The sequence below is a fragment of the Centroberyx affinis genome, unplaced genomic scaffold (genome assembly GCF_046629955.1).
Source record: "Centroberyx affinis isolate AG114_WGS23_722 - 3 ecotype Tasmania unplaced genomic scaffold, CSIRO-AGI_Caff_v1 ptg006652l_1, whole genome shotgun sequence".
In the NCBI taxonomy this organism is placed as follows: domain Eukaryota; kingdom Metazoa; phylum Chordata; class Actinopteri; order Beryciformes; family Berycidae; genus Centroberyx; species Centroberyx affinis.
In genome coordinates, this window is record NW_027283375.1 from 77,211 (window position 1) to 95,065 (window position 17,855).

A 17,855-nucleotide genomic window follows, 5' to 3' on the forward strand; every position below is an offset into this window, starting at 1 on the left:
ATCCCAAAAATGTATTTTTAAATGTGAGCCAGAGATTCTGGACTGGGCTTTGCTGTACTAGGATTTTTTTGATTGGCATTATAAAACGGCCTTGGAAACAGGGTCAATCCCTCTGTCTGATCAGTGGATAGATGTGTTGTCGTAGCTCTAATACCTTATGAAAAAAACAAGCCTCTCAGAGCACAAGATCAAGATGCACTTTTCATTTTTAATCTCAAAATCTATGGGGGAAAGTTACATTCATGTGGAACACAGTAACAAACCATCAACGGTGATGTGCTATTCAGCCAGTTTTGTTCTAGTTCATACAGTATGGCCTACACACATGCACTAAACAAAATAATCTGTCTGGCTGAAAACCCAAGTTCCCCTAAAATGCTCAAAAATAATTTTAATCAGGAGCACAGACGTTGAAGGAGTACATTTTACTGCACAGGTACATTTACTTATATCATGAAAAATTCTATAGGCTTCACTTTTTTTTTTTGCAGTCGTTTTCATAACATATATACAATTCCACTCGCCAAATCAGAACATCTCAAACAGTTGTCGTGAGATTCGGAGAATTGCATCATGCTGGAAATTGGCACAAGACGTTTTTCTAGTTGAAACGGGTGATACGGGGGATGGAGGGCGTGCAGTGTTCCTGGGTGAGGGTCCGTCCACTTTTCATTCACCACTAGCAGGACTGGGAAGCTCATATTCAACATGTAATGTCAAAATGATTACTAATTACCGGCCAAAATTCATAATCGGCAACGTAATCCGCTGAAATTTCCGACTCGGTAAACTAACAGGATTCCTTCTCAGGCATTGTTAGATTATTTTGCCTCCAAAGTTCAGCGGTTAAATATGCAGTTAAATAGATTATTTTCTCTCATGTCAAATCGCGGTATTATTACTATCATCTGCACTTAATGATTAGCCAATTTGTCAAGCTTTGTAAAATGATTTAGAACAATGTCTGAGTAATCTAATAAAAAAAATCGAATTAGTGTTACAGAGCAGTGCGCTTAAAGTATTCAACAAGTTGCCCTGAGAACTGCAATACTTACTTTCATTCTCCTGTATCATTTTACAGAGACTCTATACAGCTCCTTTTATAGCAATATTTTTTACAGTGTAGTTTTACAGTTTCTCATCCACTCCCTGAACTGAGTGAATTGAAAGTAAATCGAACCCGACCCTGCTCTATACTCCACATTTACTGCCACATAGGCGTATACCTGCAAGAGTGGACACTGCACACACAGGATTGTGTAGCTATATCAAAAAAATCTAAGTGCAATCTAGCTTGGCACAGTTTTTCAGAGTAAGTGTTCTGTTCTTTGTAAACACAAGCTACCACGACAGGTCCAGTGACCCGTATACAACAGTGGCTATTTCACTAAGAACCGAAGACGAGCAGAGGTAAAAACGATTAGCTTATCCTCTTCGAATCTCCTTCTCTGTACAGTGCAGTTAACCAATGCATGCCTTATCTAGAGGGATTGCATGCATGTAGCTGGTGTAGACAAAGGAAACAGTTAAGCGTATCGCCCCGCCGTTCCGATCCTTAGAAATTCACAGTAAATTCAGAGCTGATGTCAAAGGGTTAAAGAATGATATACGGTTCACGGCCAGTTGCATGTCCGTGACGGTCTGCGTCGGACGGGGTCAAACAGACCTCCTCTGGCTGTGCGCGTGCGTCCTGTTGACAATGTCCTGGTACATCTTGGACCTGAGGAATCGGGGGTAGGAGTCTTTCTCCATGAGGCTGTAGACCTTGGCCTGGACCTCGTTGAGGCTGGTTGGGGAGGGATCCTCCAGGCTCTGCATGGTCCGCTCCCTGGTACCGCAGTCAATGTTTACCTGCCAGGACAAGGAGAGCAAATAATGTATATTAAAGGGGAATACCATTCACTTTATGAATTCATATTACAGTATATTATTCCTACACAGCAACATTGTCAGTGTTAAAAGCAACACTATGCCATTGTTTCTATCAGTCCACACCCATCAGAGTTAATTTAGCTGGTTATGAACAGCTGCTCCAGAGCCACATCAGCTCTATGACTGGACAGACAACTCCCCAATCAACACTTCAACTCAACTCTAAATAATTGGACTTATTAACACTGGAAAATGTGCTGTGTATGGTCTAGGGCAGTCCCATCAATCCCTGTAAACATGAACAACCCTCTCAACCTCAACCACCACAGACCTAAGCCTTCAGCCCATAATGTTACCAAGGTGCATAGACAATTAATTAACGTTTTTTTTTGTTTTTTTTTAGATTCAAATTATGTTTATTCTACAGTGGTGTTATCATTTCTGATAACACCACACCAATTTCTTTTTATATTTGCATATATTTATTCATGGAGCTGTCCTGTTGTACATCACAGGACTAACATACTGTATATGGCATTCTTAAATTGAGTGGCATTTCCCTTTAAAGGTGCTACATGTAGGTTCTGAACAAATTGTTACCACATTAATGTTGAGACATTAGTTTAATTACTGTAAACAAACAAGACCACTGGCAAGAAGATTGGCAGCCTCTACTTTGGTGGCAAATCTGATGGATTGCTTTACGGCACAAAACAGGAAGAGACCTCTGTTCTTCCAGCACAAACAGAGCTAAAGCTGTCAGAGTTACAGCAATGGCAGATAGTGGACATTAATGCTAAGAAAAACCAAAAAAACGCACCCAGAGCAGCACCAGGGAGGGGAGGGGGAGCACGCAGCAACATCCTCTTTGTGCCAGGAAGCAACAGGGTTTATGGGAAATGTAGTCTTAATTTGGAGAAACACTAGCGCTAACAAGACCACTAGTGTGAGATAGAGGCTGCTAATCTTCTCCGACATGGTCTCATTTGTTCCTCAAAAGAATCTCTCTCTTTCTTTCTCTCTCTCTCTCTCTCACACACACACACACACACACGCACCTCTCTCGGCGCCTGCACGTCAATGAACTCCTTATAGATCTTGCTGGCTTTCGACACGAGCTTGGTGGAGCTCTTGATCTTTTTGTAGTCTTCGCAGGCCATCCAGAACTCGATGTTCTCGTCGCTGAACTCCGTCTTGAGGAACGTCCGGAAGGCGGCCAGCCCGTCTGGGAAGGACAAAGGAACCGGGGGTCGGTTAGGGAGGGGTTAAAAAAAACAGTTGAAAACAGGGTATTGATGTCGCAGCGTGCCACCTCTTTCTGGGCAGCAGCTGAGGACACCCTCTTCCAGGGATGTGTTTGTCAAGCGCGGAGCGGCTCGATCATGTGATACATGCGATAATTTACCATTCATCTTATGCTCGTACTGTCCCAATGCGGGTCAAACTTCTTGTTCCCGGGAAACAGGAAACAGCTCCCACGATAAGAACACAAACACGCTCCCACCCAGCCCGTGTTTTTTTCTGTCTTCATCAATCAAGATAAGTGATCAATTAATGTGCTCCCCATCAATGATAACACAGTGGGAAGGCACGTTTTTCTATTGGCCCGTGTCACGTTGACATGTTATTTCCAGCCCTCTCTTTTCTGCTGCCTGTGTTTACTTACTAGAGCTGGGCAGACGAGAGGATAGTCCATCAGTGCATATGCATCAACATTAGTCATACGGGCAGATACACACAAACGTAGGTAAGGCAGGAGGGTACGGGGAGAAAAACATGGACACGCACGCCGGCTTGCAAGTACACAGGCAAGCTTACACACACACACACACACGCTCGCACACTAGACTGGTGTTTTTAAAAATCCTCACATGGTCGCGGTAATACAAGTGAAAAATAGATGCCACAGGCAAGTTTCTACAGGGCACCCTTGTGTCCGATTGAACTTTCCAGGAAGATTATGTAATGGTTTTCGAATTAATGAGACACATTGGAAATTCCGCCATTCATCAGATATTCGGATTTCCCTGTAATGACCCGGAACATTCACAGAAATTTAACACAGCTACAACTTTTGCGATACTGAAACAAAATGGGTACACCAAATTAATGTACTGTAGTTTTTTTTGTTTTTTTTTGGGAAGTCATTCCATGCGTTAGCCACTAGCTGTACTTCAAGGTCCCATATTCTCCACTTTCCAGTGTTTTATTTTCTGTCTTGAGGTCCATTCAAAGCTGTGTGTGTGGTGTCATGTACCAAAAACACTCTCAATCCATTTTTACATGTTCATTTTCCAGCATCTCTCTGAGCCTTACCAAGAACAGGCTGTTTCTGTCACTGTGTCTTTAAGGCTCATTAATATTAACGACCCCTCTGTTCTGATTGACAGGTAGGGAAAACTCTCACAGAGGCAAGGTGAATCCTGTTTTACACCATATGGGACCTTTAAAGGAATACACCAAGTTTTCAGGATTTTCAAAAAAGAATATTTCAGTAAAATTCACACAAAATATTATATTAAAACAACATACTGTTTTAAACTACCATGTCTACTTTCCTTGTTTACATAGGAAGTGAATGTGGTGGGTGATGGGAGACGTGTGATGTGTACAGCTAAAAATCACACACAGTGGATGCATACGTGGCTGCTCACCTGAAATAGTTCCAAAAATAAACCTGGCTTCATCATCTATATTGACTTAATATTTCATTTTTTTAAACCACTAACAGCTTTTTTCTTTTTTTATCACTAAAAGGTCAGTCTTCTTACTTAAGATAATGCTAGCGGCTTACTATCACTCAACATAGTGTATGCTAGCAAGGAGGACCAGAGCCAACGATCTACCAGGGACACATGGATGATTTTGGTGTCTATGTGCTCATCACTTAAGATGACCAATGGGACAATATCCCAAAAACATGGTGTATTCCTTTCATTTATACAGTTAATCTTTACAAAAAGCCACTTAGCATTGAATTGTCTCCTGCATTAGTTGATGAAGGTACACTGTGATGTGAAAGCAAAGGGACAAGGGACCTTTCCTTTCTCTTCATTCTTTGCTCTATAGTCTTTTTTTGTTACACTTGACGCATGTCACTCTGGATAACGGCATCACTTAATGGCAAATTATAATTTGATGTAAACTGTAATACAATACATTTGAAAAGCATTGCTGCTTGTCTACCTCAGAGAACTTATGTGTACAAGCATGGCCTCCCTAGGTCAGAGCCAACAAATAAATACAATCAGTTTTACAAAGTTACGAATGACAGCAGCATGCGGGCGAGTCTCGATCTCAAATCAAATTAGGGGCACTGTGAATGCAAGGATGGCGTCCATATCCTATCATGAGTACATGCTGTACCGTGTTCCTATTGCTTTGACATTACTTATGTAATGTGTGTGGGTGTCTGTGTGTGTGGGTGTGTGTGTGTGTGTGTGTGTGTGTGTTCACCTCCCTAATGCTCGGTCAATTGAAACAGGATACACAGGTGTATCACGATCATTCTGTGTGCCCGGGGGGGAAGGGTCTATTCTTGGAACTGTATCAAACCTTATGTCTCCCGAGAGCGACGTTAGCTTTTTTAATGCTTCTGTGTCAAACCGATGTGTTATGTCATAGCCTTGATCTGACAACAACAGATAATGTTCTTGCGAGTACAGGATGTTTACGACTTCCCTTGGGTCAGGGCTAGTTGGCACTGACCCGATTGTCAGCATAGTGTTTGCTATGGTGGAGTTAATCACTTGGTTGAGGGACTTAGGAGATCATATGAAAACGGAGCACCCTGGTTTTGCAACCATCACCATGCCAACAAGTGCTTAAAGGCCCATACCGGTGTTTTTACATATTTTTTCAATTACCCACAATTCAAGTATAGACTGCTTTACATCACTTCCGACCATATTCCAAAGCGTACCATACTTTGTTAGATGTCTGAATGCGTATATTCCTACCTTCCAGGCAGCCATTAATTTCCATTAATTTCAGTTCAGTACAAAAATCTTGTTTGACATAGGAAAGCTCCAACATCCAGGGCTTGAAAGTTGGCTGCCAAACAGCATTGCATTCACGCCGATTTAGTCGGAAAAACAAACCCAGAAGCCAAACCATAAGCGAATATGGACATCATGAAAAGGATGACGTGGATTTGGCTCTGTTATGAAGTTACGATAGTTAGTCTGGCTAACTACCGAGTAGGAAATTCATTTTTTCCGATATATCCGTCTCTGAAGAAAAGAATGTTTAACTTTAAATCTAAACCCGGGCATGAATGTTAGCCAGAGCAGCAGAGACTTTAAATGTAAGCAAACAGGGAAATCAAATATTCAAAAATCTATAAAAGCATGTTATGCTTTGGAAAATCATCAGTCGTAATCTAAGGTATATGTGAATTGTAAATGGGGTAACACATGCAAAAACACTGGTATGGTCCTTTAAGGGGTTGTTGGCTCGTTTGAGATGGTTGGAGACAATGGCCATGACACCAAAGGTGGCAGGCTCAGGCCAGGTTCAAGCAAGCTGCTTTACACCAACCAAAAGTTTAACCGCTTTCCTAACAACCACATATGTAATCATCACGTAAATGTTAAATTTGAAAGAAGACAATTCCAGCATGATTTGAGTTTCATAATAGAAATTGCTTTAAGTAAAAAAATAAATAAAAATACAGGGCGAGATTCAATTAAAGGAGGCCGTTTGGGGAGGTTTTTCTTCTAAACCAGTTGAATACCTCGCTCTCTTTTCAATAACTGATTGCAAATAACTCAACAGAAAAGAGATGTTTGTCACACAAGAGATTGATGTGCAACATTCAATATGGCCCAGATTATTCCTGTTTACACTGCACAGTCCAAGCAGCTGTAATAAATAGGTAACCAGGTCAGGACAGTTTGGTTCATTTCAGCTAACTTTGGCTCAGCAGTTTCACAATGTCTTATTGTAGTGGTGGTAGGTATTAATGGTGTCTGATATCAATATGATGTGATACCCAAGGTTTCATAAGTCTGTATCAAAGATTTCTCCTGATTTTGGACACATTCCAATGTGTCTCATCTCAGACTCTCTGTCTCCTTGGGGATTAACAAAGACAGGGCTGAGTGTTGGAGTTTTATGGTTATTTACCAGGTCTGATCCTTGATACCAGCTCTTAGGGGTGGAAATGAGGTGATTTACGTTGAGGTCAGTGCCCTTTCCTTTCCATCTCACAGTCTTCCCCCACCATACTGATCTGTTATCAGGGAGGAGGCTCACACAAAATGCACAGGGCCTTTCCAGATGTGAGATGACAATGATAGTGTGGGTGCAGTTAATACACTATTTAGTACTGAACCGAAACACAAGCATTTTGACAGGCAAACAAATAGTGTTTTTAATGGCAGACAAGTGGTGATTTTAATCAAACAGCAGCCAGAGCCAATGGTCAGTATTTATGTCAATTTGAATTAATAAAATCTCACTAATGGATGTGCTCAGAATTCAATTTTGCCTGTTATTTTGAGTTGAAAAGAGAATGCTTCACACTGCCTGTTTGTGCATGTGTGTTATGTGTGTGCATGCAAGTGTGATGTGTGTGTGTGTGTGTTCGCAAGAGCGGGTGTGTGCAAGTGGTCCAAGGGGAAGGTCACAGTCAAGTATGTGACTCATTATGCGGTAAGGACTCCTCACTACCAGACATGAGACCCTTACGTAAGATGGTGGGCTTGGAGGGAGGAAAAGGACTATGGGGCTGTAGAAAAATAGAAAACTATTAAAGAAACAAGAAGGGAATATTTCACCATTACATTAATGCGGCTTTATTTGTCTCGGCGATGATGGCTGGAGATGACTTTGGCAGTGCGCTCTGGTATCTCTGATAATGAAAAAAAAAAAAAAACGGCCACTTACATTTGTGCGAGAGGAGGAGATCAAACGATTCCGACCATCGGACAACCTCGTCCGTCGACAGTCTGATGGAGAGAGAGAGCCGAAAGAAAGTGTCTAAGTGAGATGCTATCAAAGCACTATGCTTCCATGCATATTTAATGGAAGACGGTATGTATTATTGAAGGGCAACTGAGCTGAGATGCGTGCTTTTTTTGCCGTGCGCTCATGGCGTTCCTTCCCCTCAAGGCTTGTAATTATCATATCTCCCTCCACTTACAGAGGGATGGAGGAGAGGAGGAGATGGAGGAAGAGCAATAACAACAACCTTCTTTCAAACCGGAAGACTTCATGCACTTTATAAAGCGGTGGAAGCGTGACGACATACTGCACAATTTAGGAGGTTAACGGGAATACACATGCATTATTATTATTATTATGTTTTGCAGTTATTTTTACTTTTCCCCAGCCACAATCGTGTCACACTGTGAGGAAAATGTTTCTCTGGTTGATTTAAAAATGTTTCTTAGTTGTAATAGCTGTTAGAGTGCAAAGGCTTTTGCTCACATTATGATAATTGTCTAGATGAGGAAAAAATAGCAGACTAAAATTCTTTCATGTTAGCCCCTTAAATTAAACCTTAAAACTCTAAACCCTAAACTCTCCTAATAGCAGTTTGCCCCTGTTTTCAATTTGTGACAAGTGGAAGAAGAAGAAGATGAAGACAGGATTTGTTTAGCCTGTCAGACTCACTTTAGACACCTGGCTGTAGTTTCATGGGCGGGGGGCAGGAACTCCGAGAAATCACTGTAGGAGTCGGATTTGTTGGACAGGCAGCCTAGTCTGGTCTTCATGGTGCTCGTCCTGCAGGAAAAAAAACACACTCAATACTGTTTTCCTCTCATTGAATTCCACAATATACAGTACTGACAATATTGTGCATGGCTATATCGAAGCACCGCCCACCCATCAACAAGAAATACCTTACATGCGTATAGTGTAGTATATAGTATAGGGGACAGTGAATGAGTAACACTCTCCTCTCCCTTAAAGGTCCCATATTCTCCACTCTCCAGTGTTTTATTTTCTGTCTTGAGGTCCATTCAAAGCTGTGTGTGTGGTGTCATGTACCAAAAACACTCTCAATCCATTTTTACACTTTAATTTTCCAGCATCTCTCTGAGCCTTACCAAGAACAGGCCGTTTCTGTCGCTTGTTTTGCTGAGGCTCATTAATATTAATGACCCTCTGTTCCGATTGGCTAACCGTTTCAAGAGTGAAACCTGAGACACCGCGGCCCGGCAGCTACAGGTAGGGAAAACTCTCCGGTAATAAACAATGACAACCGCTCAACCGCTTTGAAAACTAACTAACTAACTTTGTTAGTCTATTATTTCTTACAAAAATGATAATGAGCGAACCTTTGTGACGCCACAAAGTTATAGAAGTCCAAACGGCTCGTTTAGAGGCTCGCTTTTCTAATATGGATTGTGTGGATTTAGTTGCCGACCGTGCGTTTTGATACTTTCACCATGTTTAGATAGACCATCCAACTCCTTTATAATCATGGTCTTTTGCCATATGGGACCCAACTACTCCAGTAAAGCTGTTTAGTAGCCAACAGTAGAGGACTGTGGCTATTGTGACCCCCTTTGCACTTGTTATTAGCATGCAGTCTTGGGTGATCAGATTGTGATCGGATAGCGCTTAACCACATACAAATACAGTTGTAAATGCACCCAAGACGCATTAAGTGTAAACCAGAGGTGGTCAGGGAGTCATTGTGACCACATTTATGTTTTCAATCCACATACAATAACTACGTAAGCAGAAAGACTGCACCAGTCTTGACCTAGATCCTGCCTCCGTACAGCTGTTGCCTACAGTATGCCAGTTGTCTAAGACGGCTTCTTCCTCTCTTTTGAAAAAAGTAAGAAAAAGTACACGTAATAATGCAACTTGACAACTTCAAATGACTCACACCTTTTCAAAAAAACATTGGAAGCGATGTATGTGATTGTGCAACCAGTTCTCAATGTCGACTTGACACAGACAGTGGAGGCACATGTTAACGCCAGGTGTAAAGGGGGCCTAACTGTGTGAATATGAAGCGAGGCATCACCGGAAAAGAGCAGGCACGCTCGCTCGACTCTCCCTGGATGAATAAAGGTTAAAATAATAATAATATTAATGCTAAGTGCTAGTATCCTCCAATGCTTTCAATGAATGCAATAACCCTTTTTACAGCTTAAAAAATGCATTTTATCTCATACAGTGAACTATCAGCTCTTCCATCGAGAGCACTGCCGTTTGGTTCCAGCATGTTAAAAAGGCGGCTTGTTGTATGTTTTGGCTTTGTGCCTTTGTTGGTGTTTTATGGAGTAGGTCTTAAATGTTGTTGGGAGACTTAACTGAATCAGCTGGTTCTAAGAAACCTGCCAGATATGGGGAGATAAGGCCGACTGACAGGACAAGGAGTTAGACGACAGGTGCAGCTCCATATGCAAAAAAGCCTATATGTATAATTCCCCAGCTTGAGCTATCGGAGAACGACGAATAAAACAAGCTGTCTGCTCGTCTGTTCATCCCTCTATCTATCTGTCCATCCACCCACCCCATGTACAGTATCTATCCGTTCGCCTCCAAGCTGCCCTTTCATAAGTATTCCTTGTTTAGTATTCTCCTCCCTTGCGCTACGGCGGATTGTTTTGACGCTCGGGCCCGTAATTGGGAACATTGCATGAAACGCACCGTTCATTTTCCAAAACCGCGAGACCCATTTACTGGAATTGACGGGCCGCATCCTTCGCATGAAAGCCGGGGCTCTTAAAAATGTCACTTTGTGTCCTCCGTCTGGGCATAACAGGTTGTTTTGAGGCGTTTATGTATGTATGTGTGTGAGCGCGAATACACATGGAGGCGTGTACTGTAGGTGGATGCATTTGTATTAGAGTTCGACTGATGTAACGGTTTGCTGTTATGATGGGGGGGGAGGATGTGATTTTTACTCAACGGTCTGTAAAAAGCTGCAGTGAAATTCTGCCTTAAGGAGCTGTTAAAGAAGTTAATTCGTTTCAATGGAGAGTTTTAGTGTCCCATGATGGTCTAAATGCTAAAGAAGTTCATTAGTTTCAATGGAGAGTTTTAGTGTCCCATGATGGTCTAAATGCTAAAGAAGTTCATTCGTTTCAATGGAGAGTTTTAGTGTCCCATGATGGTCTAAATGCTAAAGAAGTTCATTCGTTTCAATGGAGAGTTTTAGTGTCCCATTATGGTCTAAATGCTAAAGAAGTTCATTCGTTTCAATGGAGAGTTTTAGTGTCACATGATGGTCTAAATGCTAAAGAAGTTCATTCGTTTCAATGGAGAGTTTTAGTGTCCCATGATGGTCTAAATGCCAAAGAAGTTCATTCGTTTCAATGGAGAGTTTTAGTGTCCCATGATGGTCTAAATGCTAAAGAAGTTCATTCGTTTCAATGGAGAGTTTTAGTGTCCCATGATGGTCTAAATGCTAAAGAAGTTCATTCGTTTCAATGGAGAGTTTTAGTGTCCCATGATGGTCTAAATGCTAAAGAAGTTCATTCGTTTCAATGGAGAGTTTTAGTGTCCCATGATGGTCTAAATGCTAAAGAAGTTCATTCGTTTCAATGGAGAGTTTTAGTGTCCCATGATGGTCTAAATGCTAAAGAAGTTCATTCGTTTCAATGGAGAGTTTTAGTGTCCCATGATGGTCTAAATGCTAAAGAAGTTCATTCGTTTCAATGGAGAGTTTTAGTGTCCCATGATGGTCTAAATGCTAAAGAAGTTCATTCGTTTCAATGGAGAGTTTTAGTGTCCCATGATGGTCTAAATGCTAAAGAAGTTCATTCGTTTCAATGGAGAGTTTTAGTGTCCCATGATGGTCTAAATGCTAAAGAAGTTCATTCGTTTCAATGGAGAGTTTTAGTGTCCCATGATGGTCTAAATGCTAAAGAAGTTCATTCGTTTCAATGGAGCGTTTTAGTGTCCCATGATGGTCTAAATGCTAAAGAAGTTCATTCGTTTCAATGGAGAGTTTTAGTGTCCCATGATGGTCTAAATGCTAAAGAAGTTCATTCGTTTCAATGGAGAGTTTTAGTGTCCCATGATGGTCTAAATGCTAAAGAAGTTCATTCGTTTCAATGGAGAGTTTTAGTGTCCCATGATGGTCTAAATGCTAAAGAAGTTCATTCGTTTCAATGGAGATTTTTAGTGTCCCATGATGGTCTAAATGCTAAAGAAGTTCATTCGTTTCAATGGAGAGTTTTAGTGTTCCATGATGGTCTAAATGCTAAAGAAGTTCATTCGTTTCAATGGAGAGTTTTAGTGTCCCATGATGGTCTAAATGCTAAAGAAGTTAATTCGTTTCAATGGAGAGTTTTAGTGTCCCATGATGGTCTAAATGCTGTTTCAGAGGCTTTTCCTCCCTGACAAGAATATAATTCTGGAGGGAAAAACTGAATACTTCACTTTTTTCTGGATTTTTTTTTTGGCATGAAAATGGTCAACTGTCGGCACAAAATAGTTCAATCCATCGGAATTGGTCTTCAAAAATCCATAATAGTTGAACCCTAATTTGTCTGATGTCTCATCTGATGTTAATGGGCAGGGAAGTGGTGCTTCACATCATACAGTATTGATAAGTCTGTTATGGTGTGCCATAAAGTTTCATCAGTCCCATCTCTCTCTCTCTCCCTCTCTCTTTTGACAAATCTGTGTCTCTCCGGCTGCTGTGGGCCGCATTCTTCGGCTGCGGTTTGGTGCAGACACGTGCCGCCGCCTGAGCTATTTATAAAAAATCCCTGACAAATCCATGTAGTCAGGGAGGGGAGGGGAGGGGAGGGGGGGGGGAGGGAAGCAGTGCATGTTCTATTCAGCCATGCAGCGAGGCCGGCTCCTGGAGGAAGGAGGCTAAAAACAGCAGCGGCGCTCTCATGTCTTCGATATACACAAGTAAGCCTCATGAATTTCAAAGTAGAGGCAACATCCGCTAGAACCCCCTTTTTTTTTTCTTTTTTTTTTTTCCAGAGATGCCCGGTGGGGTTTGGTGGATTTAAAAAAAGAAAAAAAAAAAAAAGAAAAAAAAAGAAATCTAGATCGTGGAAGTTCTGTGTGTGTGTGTGTGTGTGTCTGAACATCCTCTTTGATGTTACCTAACTTGGTGCATTGCAGGTTTTTGGATTTCCCTCCATGTCCTAATTTCGGGTTGCTGCCAGGTTGTTATAGTTCCACAGCTACATCTATCAGTTAACATGTGCAGGGCTGATTACGAAACAGATTTTCTATCCTAATGAATACATTAGGTTGAAGTAGACGCCGCAAATTAAAATAAACATGCTCGGCAGGGAAATTAAATTAGAAATGCAAAGCATGTAGAGCTTCTCTCAGTTATTTCGATCCCCTTTTAACTTAAAAGATCACAGCCATGCCTCTTATAAAACAAAACCTTCGCTTAGACCAATAAGTGGACTGTATTGATTAAAGGATTTACACTGAACATTTCACTGTTTGTGTGAAATGTGTGTGTGTGTGACAGAGAGAGAGAGAGAGAGAGAGAGGGAGAGAGAGAGAGTGCATTTGTGTGTCAGATGTTTCAAGTCAAGTTAAAAGTTAAAAGAGGGCATTTCAAAAACAGTGCAGATCCCCATTCGCACTCTAGCTGAGTGGAGCTAAAAATAGCAGCCTAGCCGAGTCAAATGTTTTGGATTGTGCACATTTATAGCAGAGCACACAGTTTTTTCCCCCCCCTGAATCTGAGGAAATCTGTCACCATACCAGTCCAAGTCATGTTTTGAATGTTGTACTTTTCTAATTTTCTGCTACTAATAATCATCTTTCTTTTCTAAGTGCCTTAGAAAGGAGTAGATATATAAAACAAAATATGAAATCAGCAGCATAAAACAAAGAGTAATGTCAGCAAAGCGAGATTCAGAGGCAAAGACAGAAAATATAAAAAGCACCACAGAAAAGGGAGGTCAAGAACGATTAGCTGACTAAAGTGCTGTAGGTCTGGAGAGGGCAGTCTGTTTGCTATGAAGTGCTCTAAGGCCCACAATGGACTTTCTCAAGGATGCTACTATCATACAGAAATAACTCGGGTTTGAGATTTTCTTTTTCTAAAACCCTGGATAAAGAGGGCCGTGTGGAGAAGGGCCCGTAGTTTGCAGGAGGCCAAGTGCATTTCTTTGGTTTTTAGACAGCTCATCACAGCAGATTTACTACCAGTCACAGACAGAGGGATCTGGAGGTGAGATCTGGAGTCTTTAACATTTTCAATTCCAAGACTAAAAACGTCTACGTACTTTTCTAGGGAGGCTTTAGTCTTTCAAAGAATGACCCTAGAGTTAGTTCTTTGAAACACGGTTAGAGAAATATGCCGCTTTTGAATGCTTAACCGCTTTCTCATACTTCAACATTACGTCCTTCACTATTTTCGAAGACCCCTTGCAGTTTGTTAGCTTTCCATTTGCTTTGCTACATTCTCTCTTTATGGCCATGTTTTTATTGAGCAGGCTTTTTATTTTACTTGGCAGTTATTTTTCATGATTTTTTGGTCCTTAAAAGGAGCAGCAGTGTCAAGAATACTCAACCAAGCGCTGTTAAAATGACTGACAAGTTCCTCAGTGCTACTACAGTCGAGTTAGAAGCAGTTGAGAATGAAAAAGTAGAGAATTTGCCGGCAGGAGTAGATAGAGAGGTGACCTCGCATGTAAAATGTGTTGATGCTAGCTTGTGAGAGACGCTAGCTTGCGAGATGCTAGCTTGCGAGAAGCTAGCATGTGAACGCGACAAGGTTATTATAGTTTTGCATTCTTCATTCGTTTTTATTTCGTTTTGACTTTTTGTTTTCAATTTCAGTTTAGTTTTAATTAGTTTTTAAAATGGGTTTGCTAGTTTAGTTTATTTTTTATTTTTATTTAAATGCTTAGTTTTAGTTTAGTTTTTATTAGTTTCAGTGTTAGTTTTAGTCTTTTTTGTAATATGGGGTATTTGTCAGGGGCAAGATTCAAAAATTCAAAATACTAGGATTATGTATGAAATAAATTGACAAAGACGAAAACTTAAGACATTTTCTCTATAATTTTCGTTTATTTTAGTTAGTTTTGTAAACACACAATACAGTTTCAGTTAGTTATCGTTTTTTTTGTAAAGCCTCGTTTTTTTTGTAAAGCCTCGTTTTTTTTTTTTATTTCAGTTAATGTAATCAGTAAATGTTTTTTCACACCTAGTTTGCGTTATTTCGTTAGTTTTCGTTAACAATAATAACCTTGGAACGCTAGCATGATCTGTGAATAAAAAGCAGTGGCTTCTTGCAGATAGTTGCTTATTTGAGTTGATTGAATGATTGGCATCAGGTGTCAATCTAGAAAACCCACAGAGTGTCATGCTACCTACCCACTTCTTCTTCTATTCTATTCCAGACAAACAGTAAATGTAAAACACATCCCTTCTTGTGCAGCAGAGGATTTTTCCCAGGAAAGACCTACCAGACACCGGGTGTTAAGAACAGCAAATGATCTGTGTATTGGTTAAATTATTATTGTGTTAGCCTATATGAGTCGGTGATACAGAGGAGCATCTATATATATGAAAATGCCACAGATTATTACTTTAATGCCGCATTTAAACCCTCGATAAGACTCATCATTTCAGGAGAAAGAACACTGAAAAAGCAACAGGCGTGGATATGAAAGTCCCCAAGTACTGGACTTCTATCAAAGTCTGGCATTATCAGCGGCAGTCGTTTCGAGAATTAACGATCGAATTCACTGTCTAGCTTTGGCCGGCTGTACGCTCCGACACAGCCAAGGCGTCTTCATTAATTAAAAAGCTCAGTGACTGAAATGAGGACAAGTTATCCGAGGAGATGGGAGAGCATTTGCATTTTGGCACCGCAAGTCCAAGCATGGCCCAAGTCCCTTTCCTCTCTGCTGCCAAGTTGTCAAATTTAGGAATTGAGTCACCGGAGTGCAAGACCACAACTCTAGTGTGTGTGTGTGTGTGTCTGCCCCCTGCCTGTGACCGGAAGTCCTGCCGCCCACAGAAGTGTGTGTCAGACCATCTGATGTGCTGCTGCTGCCTTCAGCGGGAGCGGCGAGAGGAACTGTGGCTTGATTTTTTTTTTTTTTTAGTTGGGGTTTATTTCTGTCCTCGCAGCCCCCTCTGTTGTTCCTGTGCTCCACTGGCTCAGATCTGCTTCTGGACAGCGCTGCCCAAATTACCCTCCGCCCCGAGCGGCCGCTGCTCCTCTGGCTGCCCCCCCCCACCCCCCCACCCACCCCTGCATCCGGAGAGAGAGAGAGAGAGAGAGAGCCCTAACCAGATACAGCCGTGCCCCCTCTGAGTCTGCCTGCCTCTCTCTGGGTCTGCCTGTCCCTTCACCTCAGCACACAGCGATGTGATGAAACACAGGGTAAGAAGAGTTTACAGGAATTATTAGTTATACATAAGACTGCACACACACACACACACAATACAGTGCATTCTTGGATATTGCTTTCTGGAAATTGCTTTCTCTCTCCTTTCATATCACGATTAGTTTGAAATTTAAACAGTAGTTAAATAAAAAAAAGATAAAAACAAAAAAAATAAAAAAAATAAAAAACATAATTGCAATAATACAAACAATAATTGATAATAATAATAGATTTTTCAAATTACTAATTCATATTTTTTATTATATATTTTTTAAATTATGGGAAAGAATGTGGCAAGAAACAAGGGAATTTGAGTGACATTTTATTTGGAGCCTTAATCTTTTCAGCGCACCATAGTAGCCAATTAAATCTCAATGGAGTTCCATATAATGATAACATCTATAATGTGCATTAACATCATTTTTTCTACTAGTATGATTTGTATTCTAGCGCAACTAAATAGGTTTGCAGCTTGTCACCCATATCGTAATGTGGGAATAATAATAAGCACATATCAGATCATAAATCAGAGCTACTCATGTGTGATCAATCAACAGGCTGTTATGGCTCACAATATATAGCGGTGTGTAATGGCTGTGCATAAGGATTTAATGGCTGCTGTGGCGCTGCTAGAGGACGCTGCCAATGCAACACTAAGGAGAGGAGAAGTCTGAAGAATGATTGAAATTTGTAAAATGGAACAATACATAAACACCATGTAAGCGGGGTTTATAAACCTGAAGAAAACACTGTATGCATGTTTCCAATTTTGTGCACACAGTCTGGAATATACACAGAGTTTTATCCATCTGGCCCTTGGAGTTATTTTGTGATGAAGTGTTGTAATTTACTTTTTCGGTGTAGCTACTTTCCCTCAACCTGCCTCAGAGCGATACCGATAAGTTTCCCTCTTTGGATTTAGTCATTTATGTATTTATTTATTCTTGTGGCATCCCAGTAATGGACAGCCATTCTCGGGCGTATGAGTAAATAATGATTCATGTTCCAGAACTTGGCGGTCCCTAACCCCCCTCTGGCCCCCCCCTGCCCTCGACGCTCTCAATACCTGGACACACTGCTCACTCCAGGCAGGCGGACAGGTTAACTCGGGACAAATCCGCCCGGGGTGCTTTTCAACACATAACACCCTGATTCTATTTTCATCTCCTCTCTCTTCAGAAAGGTACACTCATGTACGGTTAGATTAATGTCACTCCTGCTGTTGTGCAAGCCCTCCGCTATCTATTTATTTTGCTTGAACTTAATCTGTATCCAGTTCAAAATGCTGCAGCGGCTTAGAATTTAATCTCCAAAGAATTGAAATGCACCGTGCGACCCTTAGAGAGACATGGTCTTTGTACATTATCTCGAGTCGCCCTTGTTTGACAGCCTGAAAAAAAATTGCCCATCTGCTCCACAAATATTACCATGTTTATATTTTCATCCTCTTTCCGCCAAGGTACACTCATGTGCATTTGGATTATTGTTACTCTCCTGCCTAGCAAGTGCTCTGTTATTGCCACTTTTTTTTTTGCTTCAACAGTAACCTGCATGGTTACACATCCAGGATAAAAATATTTGTCAAAATGGTTTAATTGGCTGGAATTGTATGTCTTTATGTCTTCTGGTACACGATGAAGTCACAGATCACAGTCAAAGATTTTCCGTTTTCCATGAAGTAAA

At 41.0% G+C, this 17,855-nt stretch overlaps 1 protein-coding gene across 1 annotated transcript; it reads right to left on the reverse strand.

Moving 5' to 3' along the window:
* Positions 1 to 1,656: 1,656 nt before the first annotated feature.
* Positions 1,657 to 8,591, reverse strand: rgs8 (regulator of G protein signaling 8). Its single transcript, XM_071512943.1, has 4 exons — positions 8,491 to 8,591; positions 7,762 to 7,823; positions 2,931 to 3,097; positions 1,657 to 1,851 (listed from the first exon to the last, which is right to left on the reverse strand). The coding sequence occupies exons 1-4, from the start codon at positions 8,589 to 8,591 to the stop codon at positions 1,657 to 1,659; spliced, it is 525 nt and encodes a 174-aa protein (XP_071369044.1).
* Positions 8,592 to 17,855: the final 9,264 nt, after the last annotated feature.

Coding starts and splice junctions, on each gene's coding strand:
- rgs8 (XM_071512943.1), bottom strand. CDS start 8,591: ATGAAGACCAGACTAGGCTGCCTGTCCAACAAATCCGACTCCTACAGT. Junction 7,824..8,490: donor ACTACAGCCAGGTGTCTAAA/GTGAGTCTGACA, acceptor TCTCTCCATCAG/ACTGTCGACGGACGAGGTTG. Junction 3,098..7,761: donor TCTCCTCCTCTCGCACAAAT/GTAAGTGGCCGT, acceptor TGTCCTTCCCAG/ACGGGCTGGCCGCCTTCCGG.